This window comes from Aotus nancymaae, unplaced genomic scaffold (assembly GCF_030222135.1).
Source record: "Aotus nancymaae isolate 86718 unplaced genomic scaffold, 86718_ANA_hifiasm-v0.15.2.pri h1tg000046l, whole genome shotgun sequence".
NCBI classification, from domain to species: domain Eukaryota; kingdom Metazoa; phylum Chordata; class Mammalia; order Primates; family Aotidae; genus Aotus; species Aotus nancymaae.
This window is the reverse complement of record NW_026988460.1, coordinates 20,267,114-20,285,004: the sequence shown is the minus strand read 5'-3', so window position 1 is coordinate 20,285,004 and position 17,891 is coordinate 20,267,114. Positions and strand designations below refer to the sequence as shown.

The following is a 17,891-nucleotide window of genomic DNA, read 5'->3' as shown; positions in this document are numbered from 1 at the left end:
CAGAAAACGAGAGGGAAGGCGTCCAGGAAGATTACGGAGGGGAGGATCGCGGCCCCCAGAGCGATCAGAGTTGTCTGTCACAAGGCCACGAGAACGGGGGTGGAGAGTAGGGGGCCTGGGGAGAGGAAAAAAAAGTATGCCTGTGTATTTCGAGCGGAGGGCAACAAGAGGCCTCTCCTCAAGGGAAAGGTAAACGTGGAGTAGGCAGTTCCCAAGAAAGGGGGTGAAGAGGCGTGGGGGGAGGGGAAGCGTCCTGACCCAGGAAAGACATGAAAAAGGGAATGGGGTCGCTTAGATTAGAAGGGGCCTCTCTCCCCAGGAAAAAGGGGTGCAACCGTGTGTGCGAGGCGGCGAGGGGGATGAGAAGGGGCAGCATCCTCCTGCTAAGAGCTTGGGGAGGGCCAGGCCCATGACCCAAGGAGAGCAAGCGCGGGGAGACGGAGGAGGTGACCCTTCCCTCCCCTGGGGCCCGATCGTGAGGGTCGGTCTCTTTTCTGTCGGACCCTTACCTTGTCCCAGGCGCTGCCGGGGCCTGCGCCCGGGCTGCGGCGCACGGCACTCCCGGGAGGCGGCAGGACTCGAGTTAGGCCCAACGCGGCGCCACGGCGTTTCCTGGCCGGGAATGGCCCGTACCCGTGAGGTGGGGGTGGGGGGGGCAGAAAGGCGGAGCGAACCAAAGGCGGGGAGGGGGGAGGGCCAGGGAAAGAGGAGGGCCAGCACTACTGTGTTCGCGGACTGGCGGGACTGGGGCTGCGTGAGTCTCTGAGCGCAGGCGGGCGGCGGCCGCCCCTCCCCCGGCAGCGGCGGCGGCGGCGGCGGCGGCAGCTCACTCAGCCCGCTGCCCGAGCGGAAACGCCACTGACCGCACGGGGATTCCCAGCGCCGGCGCCAGGGGCACCCGGGACACGCCCCCTCCCGCCGCGCCATTGGCCTCTCCGCCCACCGCCTCGCACCCATTGGTCCGCTCGCCGCCAATCAGGGGAAGCCGCCGGGGCCGCCTAGAGAAGAGGCTGTGCTCTGGGGCTCCGGCTCCTCAGAGAGCCTCGGCTAGGTAGGGGAGCGGAACTCTGGTGGGAGGGGAGGTGCGGTGGACTGGGGGGGATGGGTGGCTGGGGTGACCGACTGGTGGCTTGCGGGGGTTGCTTTTCCCCCGGGAACATAATGTTTGGGAACATAATGTTTGTTACGCTGGGAGAGAAAGGGGTGGTTGGATGCGGGCGGGCGCGAGGCTCGCCCTGTGGCAACCGGAGGGGGAGGGAGAAGGGAGCGGAACATGCTCAAAACCGGACGGAGCCATTATTCTCGCGGAGGGAGGGGCGCTTCCGGCTTGCCTCTTGTCGCTGATTGGCCGCTTTTCCTCCCGCCGTGTGTGAAAACACAAATGGCGTATTCTGGTTGGAGTAAAGCGCCTGTCAGTTACAGCGTCGGGAGTGCGCAGCCACCTAGCGACCCTCGCGTTGCCCCCTGGGTGGGGCGGGTAGGTAGATGGGGTGGGGAGACGTTGGGTGTGCGGGTGCGGCCGGCTTCCCGCTTCGGGAGGGGAGGGTCAGTGAAAGTGGCTCCGGCGTGGGCGTCCTCTCTCACCCTCCCCTAACTTCGGGGGAGTCGGTTTACCCGCCGCCTGCTTGCCTTCGACACCTGATTGGATGCCGAAGCTGGGGGACCGGGCTCATGCTACTGGCTCGAGTCCCACATGAGCGAAACCACTGCGCGGGGCGCGGGGGTGGCGGGGAGGCGGGCATTGGTACGGTCCTCCACGAGGCCCAGCGCCGCAGTGTCTGGCCCCGCGCCCCTGCGCAACGTGGCAGGAAGCGCGCGCTGGAGGCGGGGGCGGGCTGCCGGCAGAGATTCATGGATGGCGGCGGCCGCAGTTCCGCCCCTGATGCCCACTGCCTGAAGGGCGAGACAAGCCCAACTTGCTACGGGCACTCGTGGGGGTAGGGGAGGAGCGGGGGTCGGTCCGGCTGGTTTGTAGGTGGGAGGCGCTTGGTTTCCAAATACCGGCGCGAGCTGCAATCCTGAGGGAGCTGCGGTGGAGGAGGCGGAGAGAAGGCCGCACCCTTCTGGGCAGGGGGCGGGGAGTGCCGCAATACCTTTATGGGAGTTCTCTGCTGCCTCCGGTCTTCTAAGGACCGCCCTGGGCCTGGAAGAATCCCTCCCTCCGTCCTCCAGCCCCCCCTTGATCTCGTCATCGTCTCCATGTCGAGTCGCTTCTCGATTATGGGCGGGATTCTTTTGCCTAGGCTTAAAGGGGCTAGCTTGGTACCTGGGCGTTGCCCTGCAGCAGAGTGAGCAGGTGTAAGATTTGAGGGGCGAGGCGGCTTATCTTCCCACGGACTCGAGTTGGTGTGGAGGTTATTGTAATAAGGGTGGGGTAGGGAAATGGAGCCTAGGCATTCACCCGGGGCTGATTTTACGCGACGAGACTGCAGATTATCACTACTTAAGATCGTTTTTGGAATATTTTTCTAGAAATAGAGATAAATTAAGGCATGATCACCTGAGTTTTACACCATTTGAGACCACTTGCTGCACTACCAAAGTATAGCATCAGATTAAATCTTAATGGAAAAATTTTAGCCTTTGCTTCAGAAACGAGTGCTTCCCTCCCTCCACCTCTCTCCCCAGGCTCTCCCCTCTGCATCCCTACCAGGCATCTTAGCAACTCTCACTCATACATTGATCCCATTTTCCATTTGTTGTACTTGCTTATCCAGTATTCAGACATATTGCTGGCTTTCTCTCTCGATCTTGGGTAGCCTGGTGATTCATGAAACCAGACAGATTGGTTCCACCACAAATTAAAGCTTGAGCTGGGGCTTGACTCTTACCCATCAGCGCTTTTATTCCTCCCTAGTTCACGTTCTTGAATGTTTACCTTGATTTAAATTTTATCCTTTTTCCTTTGCTGGGATTCTACCCCGACCCTCTTCACAGTCCAGGTGCTCTTGACTACTGCTTTACAGAGAATTGGACCTGAGGTTAGGTAGCATCTCCTTTTCTCTTCCTCTAAATACCTCTTGAGCCATCCCTTCATTTCTGGTCTCATCAGTTAGTAACTGAGCTCAGATGCCAGTACGATAGCTTCCAAATTGCTGTCTCTGTTTAGTGTTATCTTCTGATCCATCTTACATCTTGCCAGGAAGATTGTCTTGAAGGAAGTTAGAGCATGAAAATGACAGATGAAACTCCATTACTGGTTTGTATTGTAATGGAGTAAACTCCTTTACTTGCTTGTATATTTCAACATTCCTTGTAAAAGAAAAACCTGAAATTTACAGCAAATTGTCCAAGCCGCAGGCCGCATGGGACCCAGGACAGCTTTGAATGCGGCCCAACAGAAATTCGTAAAGTTTCTTAAAGTTAGAGAGATTTTTTTGCGAGCGTTTTGTTTTTGGGGGGGCTCTTCAGCCATCCTTTATGTGTGGCCCAAGACAGTTCTTGCAGTGTGGCCCAGGGAAGCCAAAAGATTGGACACCCCTGGTTTATAGGATGAATTCTGCCCTTGTGAATGTGATGCACAAAGCCCCTGGATAGACTTAACTCAATTTAACAGCTTTTTCATTTTTTACTGTTTTCCACGTATTACACAAACATTACCTCTCTCCTGAAGTCACATGGAATACATTGCAGTTACCCAAATCATAGAGGCATTGTCAGTGGGGTGGTTCTTTCTGGAATGCTACCCTCGCTGCTTCTAATCCTGCAGATTCTAATGTCATCCCGTCTCCCCTTAGGTCATGCCTTTCACAGTCTGTTGTCCTATGAGCCAAGCCTCCCCTATTAAAAAAGCAGTTTTCTCCTGACTTCTGAGCAGTTTGTACTGCATGACTCATAGTACTTCTCAGGTTGTTGTCATTGATGATTTAAATTATCTTAACTATTCTGAGCTTTATGAGGAGACAGTTTCTTGTATCTTGTACTCCTGAGCTCCTGGTATACTCTAATGTCTAGCCAACCCTAAGTAAATGGAGTGAGCGACATGTAAATGTCTTTATGGTTTGACATTTTATTCATCTTGAGCATTGGAAAAGTGGCTGGTAGGAATAAAGAAGTGAATTTTTATTTTTTATCTAATTTAAATTGCAACTATGGACAGTGTAGCTGTAGCCATAGACTTGTTCTGTGGATTACAGGATACATGGACATTGATTGTTCTCTCTTTGTACTGAGCAGTAAGGAAATAAAACCTGAAGCTCTTTGGCCCATTAAATTTTATTTAACTGCTTGTTTCATTTTACTTTTTATGAATTTAGCTGAATGCCAAATCCAACCATTTTTTAAGATGTGCCTGCCTTGGACAACAATGTGTTGAGAAAGCAAGTGTTAATGAGTTTGGATTTCAAAAAAAAGAAAAAGAAAAAGCATAATGAATTTTAGGGGGGCGAGATTCCATTAAACTGTTATAGGAGTTACATAATTAAATATAACAACTTTAATGAGGAATAGGTCTCTCTGATATAAATGAACCCAGCCCTAAATTTCAGTCCTATACGTTTTCACTTCTGGGAAACACTGGATTGGAGGAGCCCTAAGCATCATGTCTTCAGTTATATAAAACAGTACTAAGTTTTATCCTGAGGAATTATAAATTAATACCAACATTTTAACACCAAATGCTTTTTATGTGCTAATACAGTATCTTACACATTTTAATTAATTAATTATTTATTTTTGAGACGGAGTCTTACGCTGTCACCCAGTCTGGAGTGCAATGGTGTGATCATGACTCACACAGCCTTGACTTCTTGGGCTCAAGTGATCCTCCTGCCTCAGCCTCCTGAGTACCTGGGACTACAAGCACATGCTTCCATGCCCAGTTTTTGTGTGTTTTTTTGTAGAGATGGGTTTTCTTGTGCTGTGCAGGTTGGGACTCCTGGGCTTAAGTTATCTTCCTGCCTAAGCCTCCCAAGGTCCTGGGATTACAGGCGTGAGTCACTGCCCTGGGCCATTGAGTATCCTTTTAAAAATACATTTTAATTTAAAGTTTCTCTTTAGAAAATAAGACCCTTGGGTCAGTGGTCTTCAAACCTCCTGTGTGCAGAGAGAGTTGTCTTACTTAATGCAGATTCCCAGATCACCGAAGATGCTGAATTCTTTTGGGGAAGGTGGAACCCCACAGGGCAGGCAGTGTAATTCGGTATCTTTTCAAGTTCATTTGCTTACTCAGATAGAACCCTAGGGCTATAGTATCCCTATTTACATGCCAAAAATGATTAAAATTTTAGAGAAGGGCCGGGCGCGGTGGCTCACGCCTGTAATCCCAGCACTTTGGGAGGCCGAGGTGGGCGGATCACGAGGTCAAGAGATCAAGACCATCCTGGTCAACATGGTGAAACCCCGTCTCTACTAAAAATACAAAAATTAGCTGGGCGTGGTGGCACGTGCCTATAATCTCAGCTACTCAGGAGGCTGAAGCAGAATAATTGCCTGAACCCAGGAGGCGGAGGTTGGTGAGCCGAGATCGCACCATTGCACTCCAGCCCGGGTCACAAGAGCGAAACTGTCTCAAAAAAAAAAAAAATTTTTTTTCAGAGAAATTCTTATCAATTGTACAGTATGTGTCCCTCAATTTTTTTCTCAAATGACCTGTTTTTTCTTCCCCCTAAAAAATAAAATGGGAAAACATTTTGAAAGGCAAAGAGGAATAGTAATTAATATTTTTGGAAACTTGCAGGTCAGGTTTTTTTTTTTTGAACAAGGAATGTTGAAATACATTTTCAAACAAGAGAAGTTCACCTTATTTTTAGTTTCTCCTGCTTAATTGCAGTCCTTAAGGAAAGCGATTTTTCACTCCTCAGTGCCTAAGCACAGAGCTGGGAGCTCAAAAAATGTTAGTTTTGTTGGTTTATATGTGAAATTGATTCTCATGTAATAGTTAAGCTCACAAAACATATCAACAAGGCTCCTTTTCGGGAGAGACTTCAGGGTCACATTTAACCTACCTCAAGTCTCCTAATATTCTATTCATAGAAGAAACTGATGCCTCCTGGTCTCTGAATACATCTATCCCATCATTCACTTCTTTGGGTTTCCTGTACTAACCATTGCAATTAGCCTCTTCCTGTGCTTTACTTCCTTGGGCTTTTTGTTTAAATTAACCAGCTACCTATCTCCTTTTCAAGTAGTTACATACTACTTCCTACACTTGTAAGGCAAATTTATTAGGTATATTACACACTTGTACTTGCATGAGAAAGGTGGTGAAGGTTTTGTGAGGGCTAATGTGTGTGTGTGTTAGATTTGCAAAAGTTAAACTAGATAGGTTACTTCCATATATTTTTTGTGAATGGGGGCTTGGTGTAATTATATAATTCTGTTTTGCAACACTAGTATGACTGTTAAGTTAGTTGTAGAGCACCTTGTTAGGTCACAAATCCAAAAGTCTGGTGGTGTTGGACTTTGCAGGTTGCTAACTTAGTGGCATACTAGTTTATATTAGAGGGCATACTTCTCAAGAAGACTTTTTTTCTTGTCCATGACTCTCTATTCTTGAGATTAGATAATATATTGGATTATTAGAGAAGTGTTAGTGAGCGTTGAATCAAATAGTTTTGGTTTATCTAGACCAGGGTTAAACCTAATGAATTCTTTGTTCTGTTATGGAGTGTACTTTCTTAGTGACAAGAAAGACTTCCTGCCTCTGATTTTTATCTCAGTCATGGTTACATTTAATAATCCTACTTTCCAACTTTTTTCCTAGAGCTCAGTCATCAGTCACCTTTCGTTTTCTGGTTTGGTTTTTTTTTTCTTTTTTAAACTTATGTAACTGGCTTTTCCTACTAACATAGTTTCAAATCATGTTTACAGAATTGTTATTTAATCACCTAACTTACCTCACCTCTAGTTTATGGATTTTGGTAAACTCAGTCAACAGTCTTTACAGCCTTTTCTCTTTTTACTGACCTTGATTTAAAATTGAATTTCAGATGGAGGTATTGCCTACTATAACAAATAATGGTAACATACTCTAGTGAATACTATAGGCAAAAGCTAATGGAAACATAGATAGAAGAAATGAACTAATAATAGTTATTGAATGCCTTTTGTGCACAAGACACCTGTAACTGCAGGTGTGGTGGAAATAGCAAGAGAACTAGAAGTAGAGGGTTGAAGAAGTGACTGAATTGCTGCAATCTCATGATCAAGTTTGAATGGATGAGGAGTTGCTTCTTAGGGATGAGCAAAGAAAGTGGTTTCCTGATATGGAATCTACTGGTGAAGTTGCTGTGAACATTGTTAAAATGACAACAAACGATATAGGATATAACAGAAACCTAGTTGATAAAGCAGTGCCAGGGTGTGAGAGAGTTGACTTCAATTTTTAAGTAAGTTCTACTGGCTGGGTGTGGTTGTTCACACCTGTAATCCTAGCACTTTGTGAGACTGAGGCAGGTGGATGGATCACTTGAGGTCAGGAGTTCAAGACCAGCCTGGCCAACGTGGTGAAACCCCGTGTCTACCAAAATTAGCCAGGTGTGGTAGTGCACTCCTGTAGTCCTACCTACTTGGGAGGCTGAGGCAGGAGAATCTCTTGAACCCAGGAGGCATAGGTTGGAGTGAGCCAAGATGTCGCCACTGCACTCCAGCCTGGGGGACAGAGACCTTGTCTCAAAAACAAACAAAAAAGAAAAAAAAAGTTCTTCTGTGGGTAAAATGCTATCATGCTATCAAACAGATGAAGTCTTGTGAAAGGAAGTCAGTGTAGCAAACTTCATTGTCTTAAGAAATTGCCACAGCCATCCCAATCTTCAACAAGCACCACCCTGATGAGTCAGTAGCCATCATTAACATTGATGCAGGACCCTCCAGCAGCAAAAAGATTGTTAGCATTTTTTAGCAGTGGAGTATTTATCAATTACACATAATACTATTGTTTACTTTTAAAACTATGGTATAGTGTAACCATAACTTAAACGAAGCATTGGGAAACCAACAAATTCATGAGACTTGCTTTATTGTAGTGCTCTGGGATTGAGCCTGCAGTGTTTCTGAGGTATACCTGTGTATTTAGTATGTTCCTTATATATAAAACTCCATTTTACAGAGTAGGAAACTAAGGCTCAGAGTTTGAGCAATTTTCCCATAGATAACACCAGTAAATTTAGGGCTAGGGATTCAAACTCAGCTGTGAGTGATGATTTGTATTCCTAACTAGCTTGTATACCTTTATCTGATGGAAACATTCTTTTAGGGAGTTTAATCTGGCTGTAGGATATCGGATGGATTGTAGGGATGGAGAGATTTGAAAGCAGAGAGACCACTTAGGTGGTTGGTACTCTTACAGTAGTGTAGACATGAGGTAATAAATTTGGATTAACTGTAAAAATGGAAGGAGGTTAAAGGATTCAGGAACCAAATGTCAATTATTGAGTAGAGAAAATGGTCTCAAAACATCACTTCTCAAGGAAACCTTCCTTGATACCCTCACCCCTACTATACTGTATCCTCCATTTGAATGTTGTCAAAAGCTCTTCTCACAATTGTAAATAATAATTGTAATTTTGTTTTTTTCCCTACTTTAGGTTGCTCCTTGACAGCAGGACAATGCTTATGGCTTTATCCGTTGCCTAAGCTCAGAGAGGTCTGCGAGGTCAAAACTGTTTTCATGATAGCAAGATGCTTCCCTTTTTCACTCATTCTCTCAGTGTTCAGAGGCTACATGATGTGTGATGACATCCTCATTGATGTTAATGAATGGTGCTATACTTGAATTTTCTAAGGTGTGGTTAGGTAGGTTTAGGTATGCATACTTTTTAGAAATTAGTTTTTTCCCCTTTTCTCATTTTTAGAAATAACTCACTAGGTTATGCCTTCAGTAATCTTTGCAACCTCAATATTGTGCAATTGTTATTTTAAAATACTATAGTCTTTGTGCCTAAGCATGAATATAAGAAGTATATTTTTGTTGTGTTGTTTGCAATGGTTTAAATATTTTCCCAAAATACCCAAAATTAAAAATTTTACAACTTTAGAATTTAATAACTTTAGCTAAAATAAATCTAATTGGCTTAAAAAGTACTTCTCAGCTATACCATCTGTATACTAAATGCTAGAAAAACAAGATTGATTTGGAAGGACTAACAAAAAACTAATAGAAATATGAAACCTGTCTTTCTGCTTTGTAGATATTTACCTTACCATGTCTGTAGTAGCATAATTTTGTTCTTTTGTCTTTCTGGAGATTGAGGTTTTGCTATGTTGCCCAGGCTGCAGTGCAGTAGCTGTTCACAGGTGCCCTCATGGTGAACTACATCCTGAAACTCTTGGGCTCAAGCAATCCTCCTATCTCAACCTCCTGAGTAGCTGGAACTATAGGCATGCACCACCAAGCCTGGGCTTTTAAAAAAATTGAAAAAAAAAATTTTTTTTGAGACAGGATCTTGCCATGTGGTTCAGGCTAGTCTTCAACTCCTAGCCGTGAGTGGTCCTCTTGCTTTGGGCCTCCCAAAATGTTGGGTTAACAGGCATGAGCCACCGTACCCAGCCAGAAATTTTTTTAGAGATGGGAATGGAATGATTTTAAATAGTGTTGGTGCCACGTGTGTTGTGGCATCATTTTGAAACCAATCCTTCAGATGGCTTTTTTTTGGTAAGGTATTGAGTTTTTTTTTTTCTTCTTCAAATAGTTTACCCTTTTTTTTTTTTTTAATTGCATTTTAGGTGGTACTGAGTATTTTTTAATGCAGGTATGCTGCTACTGAAAAGAAAAACCAGGTTTGAAGCTAGAAATGTTTGAACAAGTTACCTAAGTATCTTAAAGGATAAGTTACTTTGTAATACTATAGAAACATACACAATAGCTGAAAAACTGTAAGTTTCACATTGCTGTCTCTGCTAGAGAAAGTGTAAGTAAAAGATCACAGTAGTGCTACTGTTGAGTGATACAGCAATAAGTCATTAAAGATGTGTGTGCAGACATGGATTCTGAGTTAATATCTATAGAAGTATACATTTGTCCCTTGCCGGCTGTTTGCCAAGAACACCAAAACCCTTATATAAAATGGCACTGTGTTTGCATACAACACATCTTCCCATATACTTTAAATCATTTCCAGATTTTTTATACTTCATACAGTGTAAATGCTGTGTAAACAGTTGTTACATTGCGTATTTATGTTTGTATTGTTATATTTTTTTCTCAAATATTTTCAAGCACATTTGTTTCAATCTGCAGATGGAGAACCTGAGGCTATGGACTGACTATGCTTATATTTTATAAATGGATGTGTGTGTGAACGTGGCTGGACTTGTTAGTTGGCTTGTATTTGCCAGGCATCAGCATCAACTAAAGATACTTTTATGTGAAAGCTTGGCAAGAAACACATGTCCTGAAATAATGCGAGTGTGGAATAACTTTTTAAAATCTCATGGTGTATCCTAAACTATATGTTGACATTTGTAAGAATGGTGATAAGGCAACAGTAGGTAAAACTTCAGGCACCCCGGCAGAAACTGAGGCAGCACCAAACTATAAGTTATTCTTCACTGCCATGCATTTGTGGTGTGGACCCCCACAAAAGAAAAAAAAACAGCTGCACTCATGAAATGTCCTTGTGAAAGCAGTGACATTTTGTTGTTAAATTTAGACCTTTGAGTATCTAACTTTTTGAAATGGTTATGTAAGCTGAATTATCTATTATTTCCTTGGGAGTCTTAACAACTGGCAGCAATTGTTTTCAATAATAAAATCCAAACTCTGAGTCAAAAATCAGAATTTTGGGAAAATTTGTGCCTAGTATCAGGAACTTGACAGCTTCCCAATACTTAATGAGATAGTGATATTGAATGTGATATGTATTTTCTTGAGGCAGAGTCTTGCTCTGTCACCCAGGCTAGAGTGCAGTGGCGTGATCTTGGCTCACTGCAACCTCTGCCTCATGGGTTCAGGCAGTTCTCCTACATCAGCCTCTCGTGTAGCTGGGACTACAGGCACACACTAGCATGCCTGGCTAATTTTTATATTTTTAATAGAGACAGGGTTTCATCATGTTAGCCAGGGTTTCATCATGTTGGCCAGGGTGGTCTTCAACTCCTGACCTCAGGTGATCTGCCCGCCTCAGCCTCCCAAAGTGCCAGGATTACATGTGTGAGCCACTGTGCCAGGCCCACCTAATTATTTTTTTTAAAAATACAACACTAAAATATTATTGCATTTGTAACTGTAATAAAGTTTCTAACATGGTAAAAAAGTGATCTGGGGCCCTCAGTTTTTTAGAATGTGAAGAATTCTCTGCGGCCACAAAGTTTAAGAAATGACTACTCTAGCACAACACACATACAAATAAGTAACTGTCAAATGACCTCATGGAGTTAAAGTGACTCTTGGTATTAAACCTGAATGGCTGGGATAGTGGGCATGCTAGGACAGGAAGCAGATTTCCTCAACTTCACCATTGTTAACTAACTCATTAACAAACATGTTCGCCTAGGATAAAAAGAATTAAGGGGTGATAGGGAAGCCTTTCATAAGCAATGTGATACTTTTTTGCTATCTTTTTTCTATGCCTACCTTATTAATGAATATGAAGGACTTACAGGCTTCAATGTACTTGAGGGCCCAAAGATATTTCCAAATCTTTCCTTTTTCAGTCTTCAACTTAACCTCAGTCCTATCTGACATTGGGCCTACAGTTACAGCAGAATTTCCTAAACTCCCATTTTTTAAAGAAAAGTAAGGGTAAACAAATGTTCCCCTTTTGAGCACTTTGGTACACTCTAGTATTGGGAGGTAACTATCTTTCTTACCCAATTAGATTTGTAAAATATTTTTCAATGTTTACATTTTTTCCCCTTGAATATATTTTTCATTCCCAACATGTCTGGTCTGTAACTCAGCCATTCCATGTTCAGATTACAGATTCCTTTCTCCATCTTTTCACATTCCTTTAGTCCAGGAGACACAGTTCGAAGGGTAAAACCAAGGTCACACAATGAATAGGTGGCAGTGTCACATGTAACTCCAGGCCTTCTGAATCCTGCCCGCAGCCCATTGCCTATGCTAGTTGCCAGATTGCAAAACACTATATTAGGAAAAAAGATGGCAAACTATTGCCCCCTACATACTTGTATCTATCAGTCTTGCAAAACTTTTTAGTATTTAAAAGGATTAAAGTTATGATGAGTCAAGCAAAAAATTACTTCCTTAAAAACTAATATGCCAAAATATTTGTTCAACAAATGCCCACTCTGGCAGATATGATACCAGGCATTTAGTAAAAAAAAAAAAAAAAATACATCGTGGTGGAAACAGACATGGTCCTTGAACTTCCTGATTCTGTGGGTTACTTAATTTCAGATTTAAATGGTTTCTTTCATTAGGTGAAAAGTTTTGTGTTTGGCCCATAAGTAAAGCAGCTGTGAATTCTGATGCTGCTGAAAAGGCCAGTCTAGGACATAAAACCTTCATAAACATCTTATTTCCAATTCATTATGAAGTATGGGGTAGATCGGAGAAACCGGATGAGGATTGCTGGCTGTGCTGCTAAGGTGAATTCTGCTTTCAAAGGAAGAAAGTATTGTGTCCTTTTATTCGCAATGGAGGTATCAAAAAGTATTATGAGTAGAACTATTAAAAGACTAATAGGATACTGAAAATCTATGCTGAATGCAGCCAGATGCTCCAAAATCAACTGAATACTATGATGAGTTTCACATAAACCATCAACTACTCTTTGTCCCAGGGAAGCACGATTTTCCACAAAACTCTCAAGAAGGGCTTGTTGCAAATGGAAAAGCAATTAAATGTGAATAGTGATCCAGGAGAAAATAACAAACTCACATAACTCCCAAATTAAAGTTTTTCAAAGATCAGTTTTTTTCTCTTGGCTGTTTAATAAACTAGCCAACAAATAAATACTTTGAGAGGCTTGTGCTTGGTTTTGAAAAGCAACACACACCTTAGCATACTGAAAAAAAATTTTAATTTGGTTTGTTGGTCCCATACCCCGTCTATCAATGTATGTGTTATATACAAGTAGAAATGTTCTATACTAACAATATCTGCAGTCCCTTTGATAATTCCTAGACCTCTATTTTAGTTCTATGTATTAATCTGAATAATAGATGGATACTTTAAGGCAGATAGTAAACTTTCCTATAGGTCTTACGAGATTTCGTCCTAGAGGCTGAGCACCATTCACAAAATGTAATAATGCTTCATTTCTTGAGTTTGAGGTAAAGAACTTAAGCAACTGGATTAGCAAAGCTGCAAAAGGCAGTGAAATTGGCCTAAGATGTAATTATGTTCTTTGCCTTTCCTTTGGGCCAGGGTGGTTTTGCACTTGACAATGGAAAATAGGCTATAAAGCCTGAAAATAAAATGTTCTAAACCCCAATCTCAGAGAACTTTTGTGGGCTTTTCACTAAGCATCATTAAAGTATTTTAAGCAAAATTAAGCTATCATTTCAAAAGAGCTTCAAGGAGAAGCTTTGCTTTCTTATAAAACTTTTGAGACGGAGTTTCGCTCTTGTCGGAGTGATCTCGGCTCCCTCCAACTTCTGCCTCCTGGGTTCCAGCGATTCTCCAGCTGCAGTCTCCTGAGTAGCTGGGATTACAGGCGCCTGCCGACCACATCTGGTTAATTTTTATATTTTTAGTAGAGACGGGGTTTTGCGATGTTGTCCAGGCTGGTCTCGAACTCAACCTCAGGTGATGCGCCTACAGAGGCCTGGGATTACAGGCGTGAGCCACTGTTCCTGGCATGTAAAACTTTTCAATTCCATCACATTACATTCACACCTTTTGCTAACCAGAACGAAGAGCCCTGAACAAGTTTAAAGAGTGCAGACTGCACTTTTGTTAATACTATTTTTCTCTCTGAGTTCTTTATGCTAACATTTCCAGTGGTGGGAAGTACAAGTACTATTAGTCATCTTCATTCTTTGCATTACCAAAGAGTTCCTCTTTCTCCATCTTGTTCTGAAGGATGAACAAAAGCTTCAGGTGTACGTAACAGAACATAAACTGCAGCACGAAGACCACCAACGTTCACCCAGACTGTATCCACCTTTCGCCATACATGTCGCATTCCAGATAATGCCTGTGTACATACAAAAAGTATAAAAATTAGGTTGACAATCTACTTTTACACCAACCAGGATTCTTAGCTGCCAGGTAAGAAACCTCAGGGGAAGAGAAAAATCCTATCCAAACCAACATCCACAAATCTAAAAAAGATCTGAAAGTTGTCACAGGCTGAGATTTTGAGCTAATTGTATAGCACCTTGGTAAAGCACTTTGTGTCTTGAGTAAGTAGTACAGCTCGGCCTGTGGTAGGTGTGCAGACACGGCTCATCTCCCGTAGGCAAGCTGGATAAAGGTTCCAGTTTCTCTTCTTGGATCCTATCCTATAATAGAAGATCTAATGAGTCAAACACTTGCAAAAGATACAAAATCGAAGGACCATATTAAAACAGTTTCATGCATCCTGAGGCTTGAAAAATAGCTGTATTTTTAGAAACCAGAACTTTGCCATTACATGTCAGTGAAATGAGCTGAGTTGGTAAACTGCTTAGAATGCTGAATCAAAAATTTTTTTGGACAACTATGTCAGTTATATAAATTGCCCTCTTAGTGAGTATAATAAGCAGTCAAACTATAAACCAAACAAGTGATCAGCAATCATTTAGGCCCGGTGTGGTGGCTCATGCCTGTAATCCCAGCAGTTTGGGAGGCTGAGGTGGGTGGATCACCTGAGGTCAGGAGTTCGAGACTAACTTGGCCAACATGGTGAAACCCATCACTACTAAAAATACAAAAATTGGCCGGGCGTGATGGCACATGCCTGTAATCCCAGCTACTCAAGAGACCGAGGCAGGAGAATCGCTTGAACCTGGGAAGTGGAGGTTACAGTGAGCCAAGATCGTGCCACTGCACTCTAGCCTGGGTGACAGAAGAGACTCTGTCTCAAAAAAAAAAATTATGTTGAGAAACAATCAGAATCAAGTCTTCCACCACCTTTTTGTGTAAAATATGTAATTCAAGAATGGGCTAAAAAGTGAATTACAGGTAATTTAAAAATGAACCTCCTAGGCCGGGCATGGTGGCTCACACCTGTAATCTCAGCACTTTGGGAGGCTAAAGCGGGCAGATCACGAGGTCAAGAGATCGAGACCATCTTGGCCAACATAGTGAAACCTCGTCTCTACTAAAAATATAAAAATTAGCTGAGTATGTTGGCGCACATCTGTAGTCTCAGCTACTCGGGAGGCTGAGGCGGGAGAATTGCTTGAACCTGGGAGGCGGAGGTTGCAGTGAGTCGAGATCGCGCCACTGCACTCCAGCCTGGCGCCTGGCGATAGAGCAAGACTCTGTCTCAAAAAACAAACAAAAAGAACCTCCTATGATGGTCAGGATTCAAAATGTAGTTAATACATTCCTGAGAGTTCTCAGAAGAAACATAATGGGTGAATCCATCATAATGTTTAGTGAAAAATACCTCTGCTAAGTCTGCTAAAATTAAATTTTTTTTTTTTCCTGACTTAGAATAAGAACAAGGAAAATAATGACGTGTTTAGAAGACAAGCAGGTACTAGTATAACGAGTGAAAGTAAAACTTATTTTAAAAACCCAACCAGTTCTCACCTTTTTCCAAATGGCAAATCTGTTACAATAATATCCACAGAGCCAGTTCTCAATGGCAGATTGCAGATATCCCATTGAACAGCATCTATGGGCAAGCCCCAGGATGGTTTGCTGTGGGGACAGAGGAAAGGTGCTTCTACATATTATGAAGCATAAAATTGTTAAAACAATTTTTTTTTTTGAAAAGAGATTGCTACGGCAAAATATAAAATGCTAAGACTATCAGTGATAACATCAACCTATTCAAAATTTAAGAAGTGGCATGAAGATAAAAAACAGAAGGTCAGGCTGGGCACGGTGGTTCATGCCTATAATCTCAGCACTTTGAGGGGCTGAAGCGGGATTATCATTGGAGTCCAGGAATTTGAGACCAGCTGAACAACATAGTGAGACTTCATCTCTAAAAAACTTTTTTAAAAAAAGTTAGCAAGGCATGGTGACACACGCCTATAATCCCAGCTACTCAGGAGGCTTAAGGTGGGAGGATCACTTGGGCCCAGGAGTTGAAAGCCGTGGTGAGCTAGGATTGTGCTGCTGTACTCCAGCCTGGGTGACAGAGCAAGACCCCATCTCAAAAAAGAAAAAAGAACAAACTGGATATATGATTGTAATACAAAGAGAACTGCAAAAGGCAACTTTAAAAACGATGTCGCAGACCGGGCGTGGTGGCTCATGCCTGAAATCCCAGCACTTTGGGAGGCCAAGGCAGGAAGATCATGAGGTTAGGAGTTCAAGACCAGCCTGACCAACATGGGGAAACCTCATCTCTACTAAAAATACAAATATTAGCCAGGCATGGTGGAGCATGCTGTAGTCCCAGCTACTTGGGAGTCTGAGGCAGGAGAAGAGCTTGAACCCAGGAGGCAGAGGTTACAAGTGAGCCAAGATGACCCCACTGCACTCCAGCCTAGTGACAGAGTGAGACTCTTTGTCTCAAAAATAAAAAAACAAAAAACAGCCAAGGCAGTAAATTACATTATGGGGTGACTTATGTGAAGAATAAAGTTTGTAAAACTATTTAGTAATAACAGGAGACCTTAAAAGAAAAACAGATATGCAAAATTGGTAAATATATAAATCATTGTTTTAAGATGAAAAAACAAAAGGAAATATATGGACCATGCTATATAAAACAAGACTAAGAAAACAGTTAAGGTAAATATAGATTACAGAAGACAATGAATAATAATAAATACAAAGGATTTAAATCCTCCCCATTAAGGCAAAGCAACCGGTTTAAGAAAACAAAATAATGCACAGGTTAGGAACTGAAGGTAAGTCAAAGGTTATCAGCAGAAATTAAGGATTTAATTGACATTTAATGAAGAATTTAAGAAAAAAATGCAATAAAGGCAATCAATACATAATTTTTAAAGGTATGTATAAAATATGTATTATAACCGCATATCAATAACTGCACAAAACAAAGCATAAGGCAAAACATATTAAAAACAAAAGTAAAATGGATAGAAATGTATAGGTTGAACAGACAAAAAGTGTAGGTACAAACAAGATAAAATATTCAGAAGCTAGAAAAGTTTAAATGTTCATCAGTTTGAATTAAAAAAGACTGGCCATATACTAAGCTCAAAGAAACTCCATGAAACAACCATTCAAAATTAATTCATCACAATAAAATAAATTAGTATTTAAGAAAATTGAAAGGAGTTTCCTGGAAGATGCAGACTCTTGGGTCCCATTCCAAACTACTGAATCAGATCTGTGTTAACAGTACCCCCAGGTGATTCATATGTACACTAATGTTTGAAAAGCACTGTCCTAAGAAATTAGATCAGAGAGAAAAATATATAACCAATGACTTAGAAAGTAACAAAAATAAAGAAGAGGCTATATAAATTGTAGCATTTCTATAAGATGGAATTTATATAGTGACTTAAAAAGACTATGGTCTGGGTGTGGTGACTCATGCCTCTAATCCCAGCATTTTGGAAGGCTGAAGCGGGAGGATCTCAAGGCCAGCAGTTTGACATCAGCCTGGACAAAACAGCAAGAACCCCATCTCTACAGAGTTTAAAAAATTAGCTGGGCACGGTAGCACTTGCCTGTATTCCTAGCTACTAGGGAGGCCGAGGGAGGAGGACTGCTTGAGGCCAGTAGGTTGAGACAATAGTGAGCCATGATTATGCCACTGCACTCTAGCCTGGGTGACAAAATGAGACCCTGTCCCCACAGCAAAAAAGAAGACTATGTAAAAATATAAAGTTTAAAATTTTGTGAAATTAAAATGAATCTATAGAATATTCTTCCAATATGTGGGGGGAAAGATATTAATAAGACAGATATG

At 42.3% G+C, this 17,891-nt stretch overlaps 1 protein-coding gene and 1 pseudogene across 1 annotated transcript in view; one reads left to right on the top strand and one right to left on the bottom strand.

Annotated features, from left to right (window-relative positions):
• Positions 1–1,273: 1,273 nt before the first annotated feature.
• LOC105730181 (uncharacterized) lies at positions 1,274–9,919 on the top strand (annotated as a pseudogene).
• The window catches only part of THUMPD3 (THUMP domain containing 3), a 35,164-nt gene continuing 26,079 nt past the window's right edge, over positions 8,807–17,891 (bottom strand). Inside the window, exons 8-10 of the mRNA XM_012471220.2 lie at positions 15,587–15,697; positions 14,226–14,349; positions 8,807–14,042 (exon numbers count right to left, since the gene is read on the bottom strand). Coding sequence (XP_012326643.2) covers positions 13,890–14,042; positions 14,226–14,349; positions 15,587–15,697 — 388 coding nt within the window. The 3' untranslated portion in view covers positions 8,807–13,889. The remainder of the gene's footprint in view (positions 14,043–14,225; positions 14,350–15,586; positions 15,698–17,891) is intronic.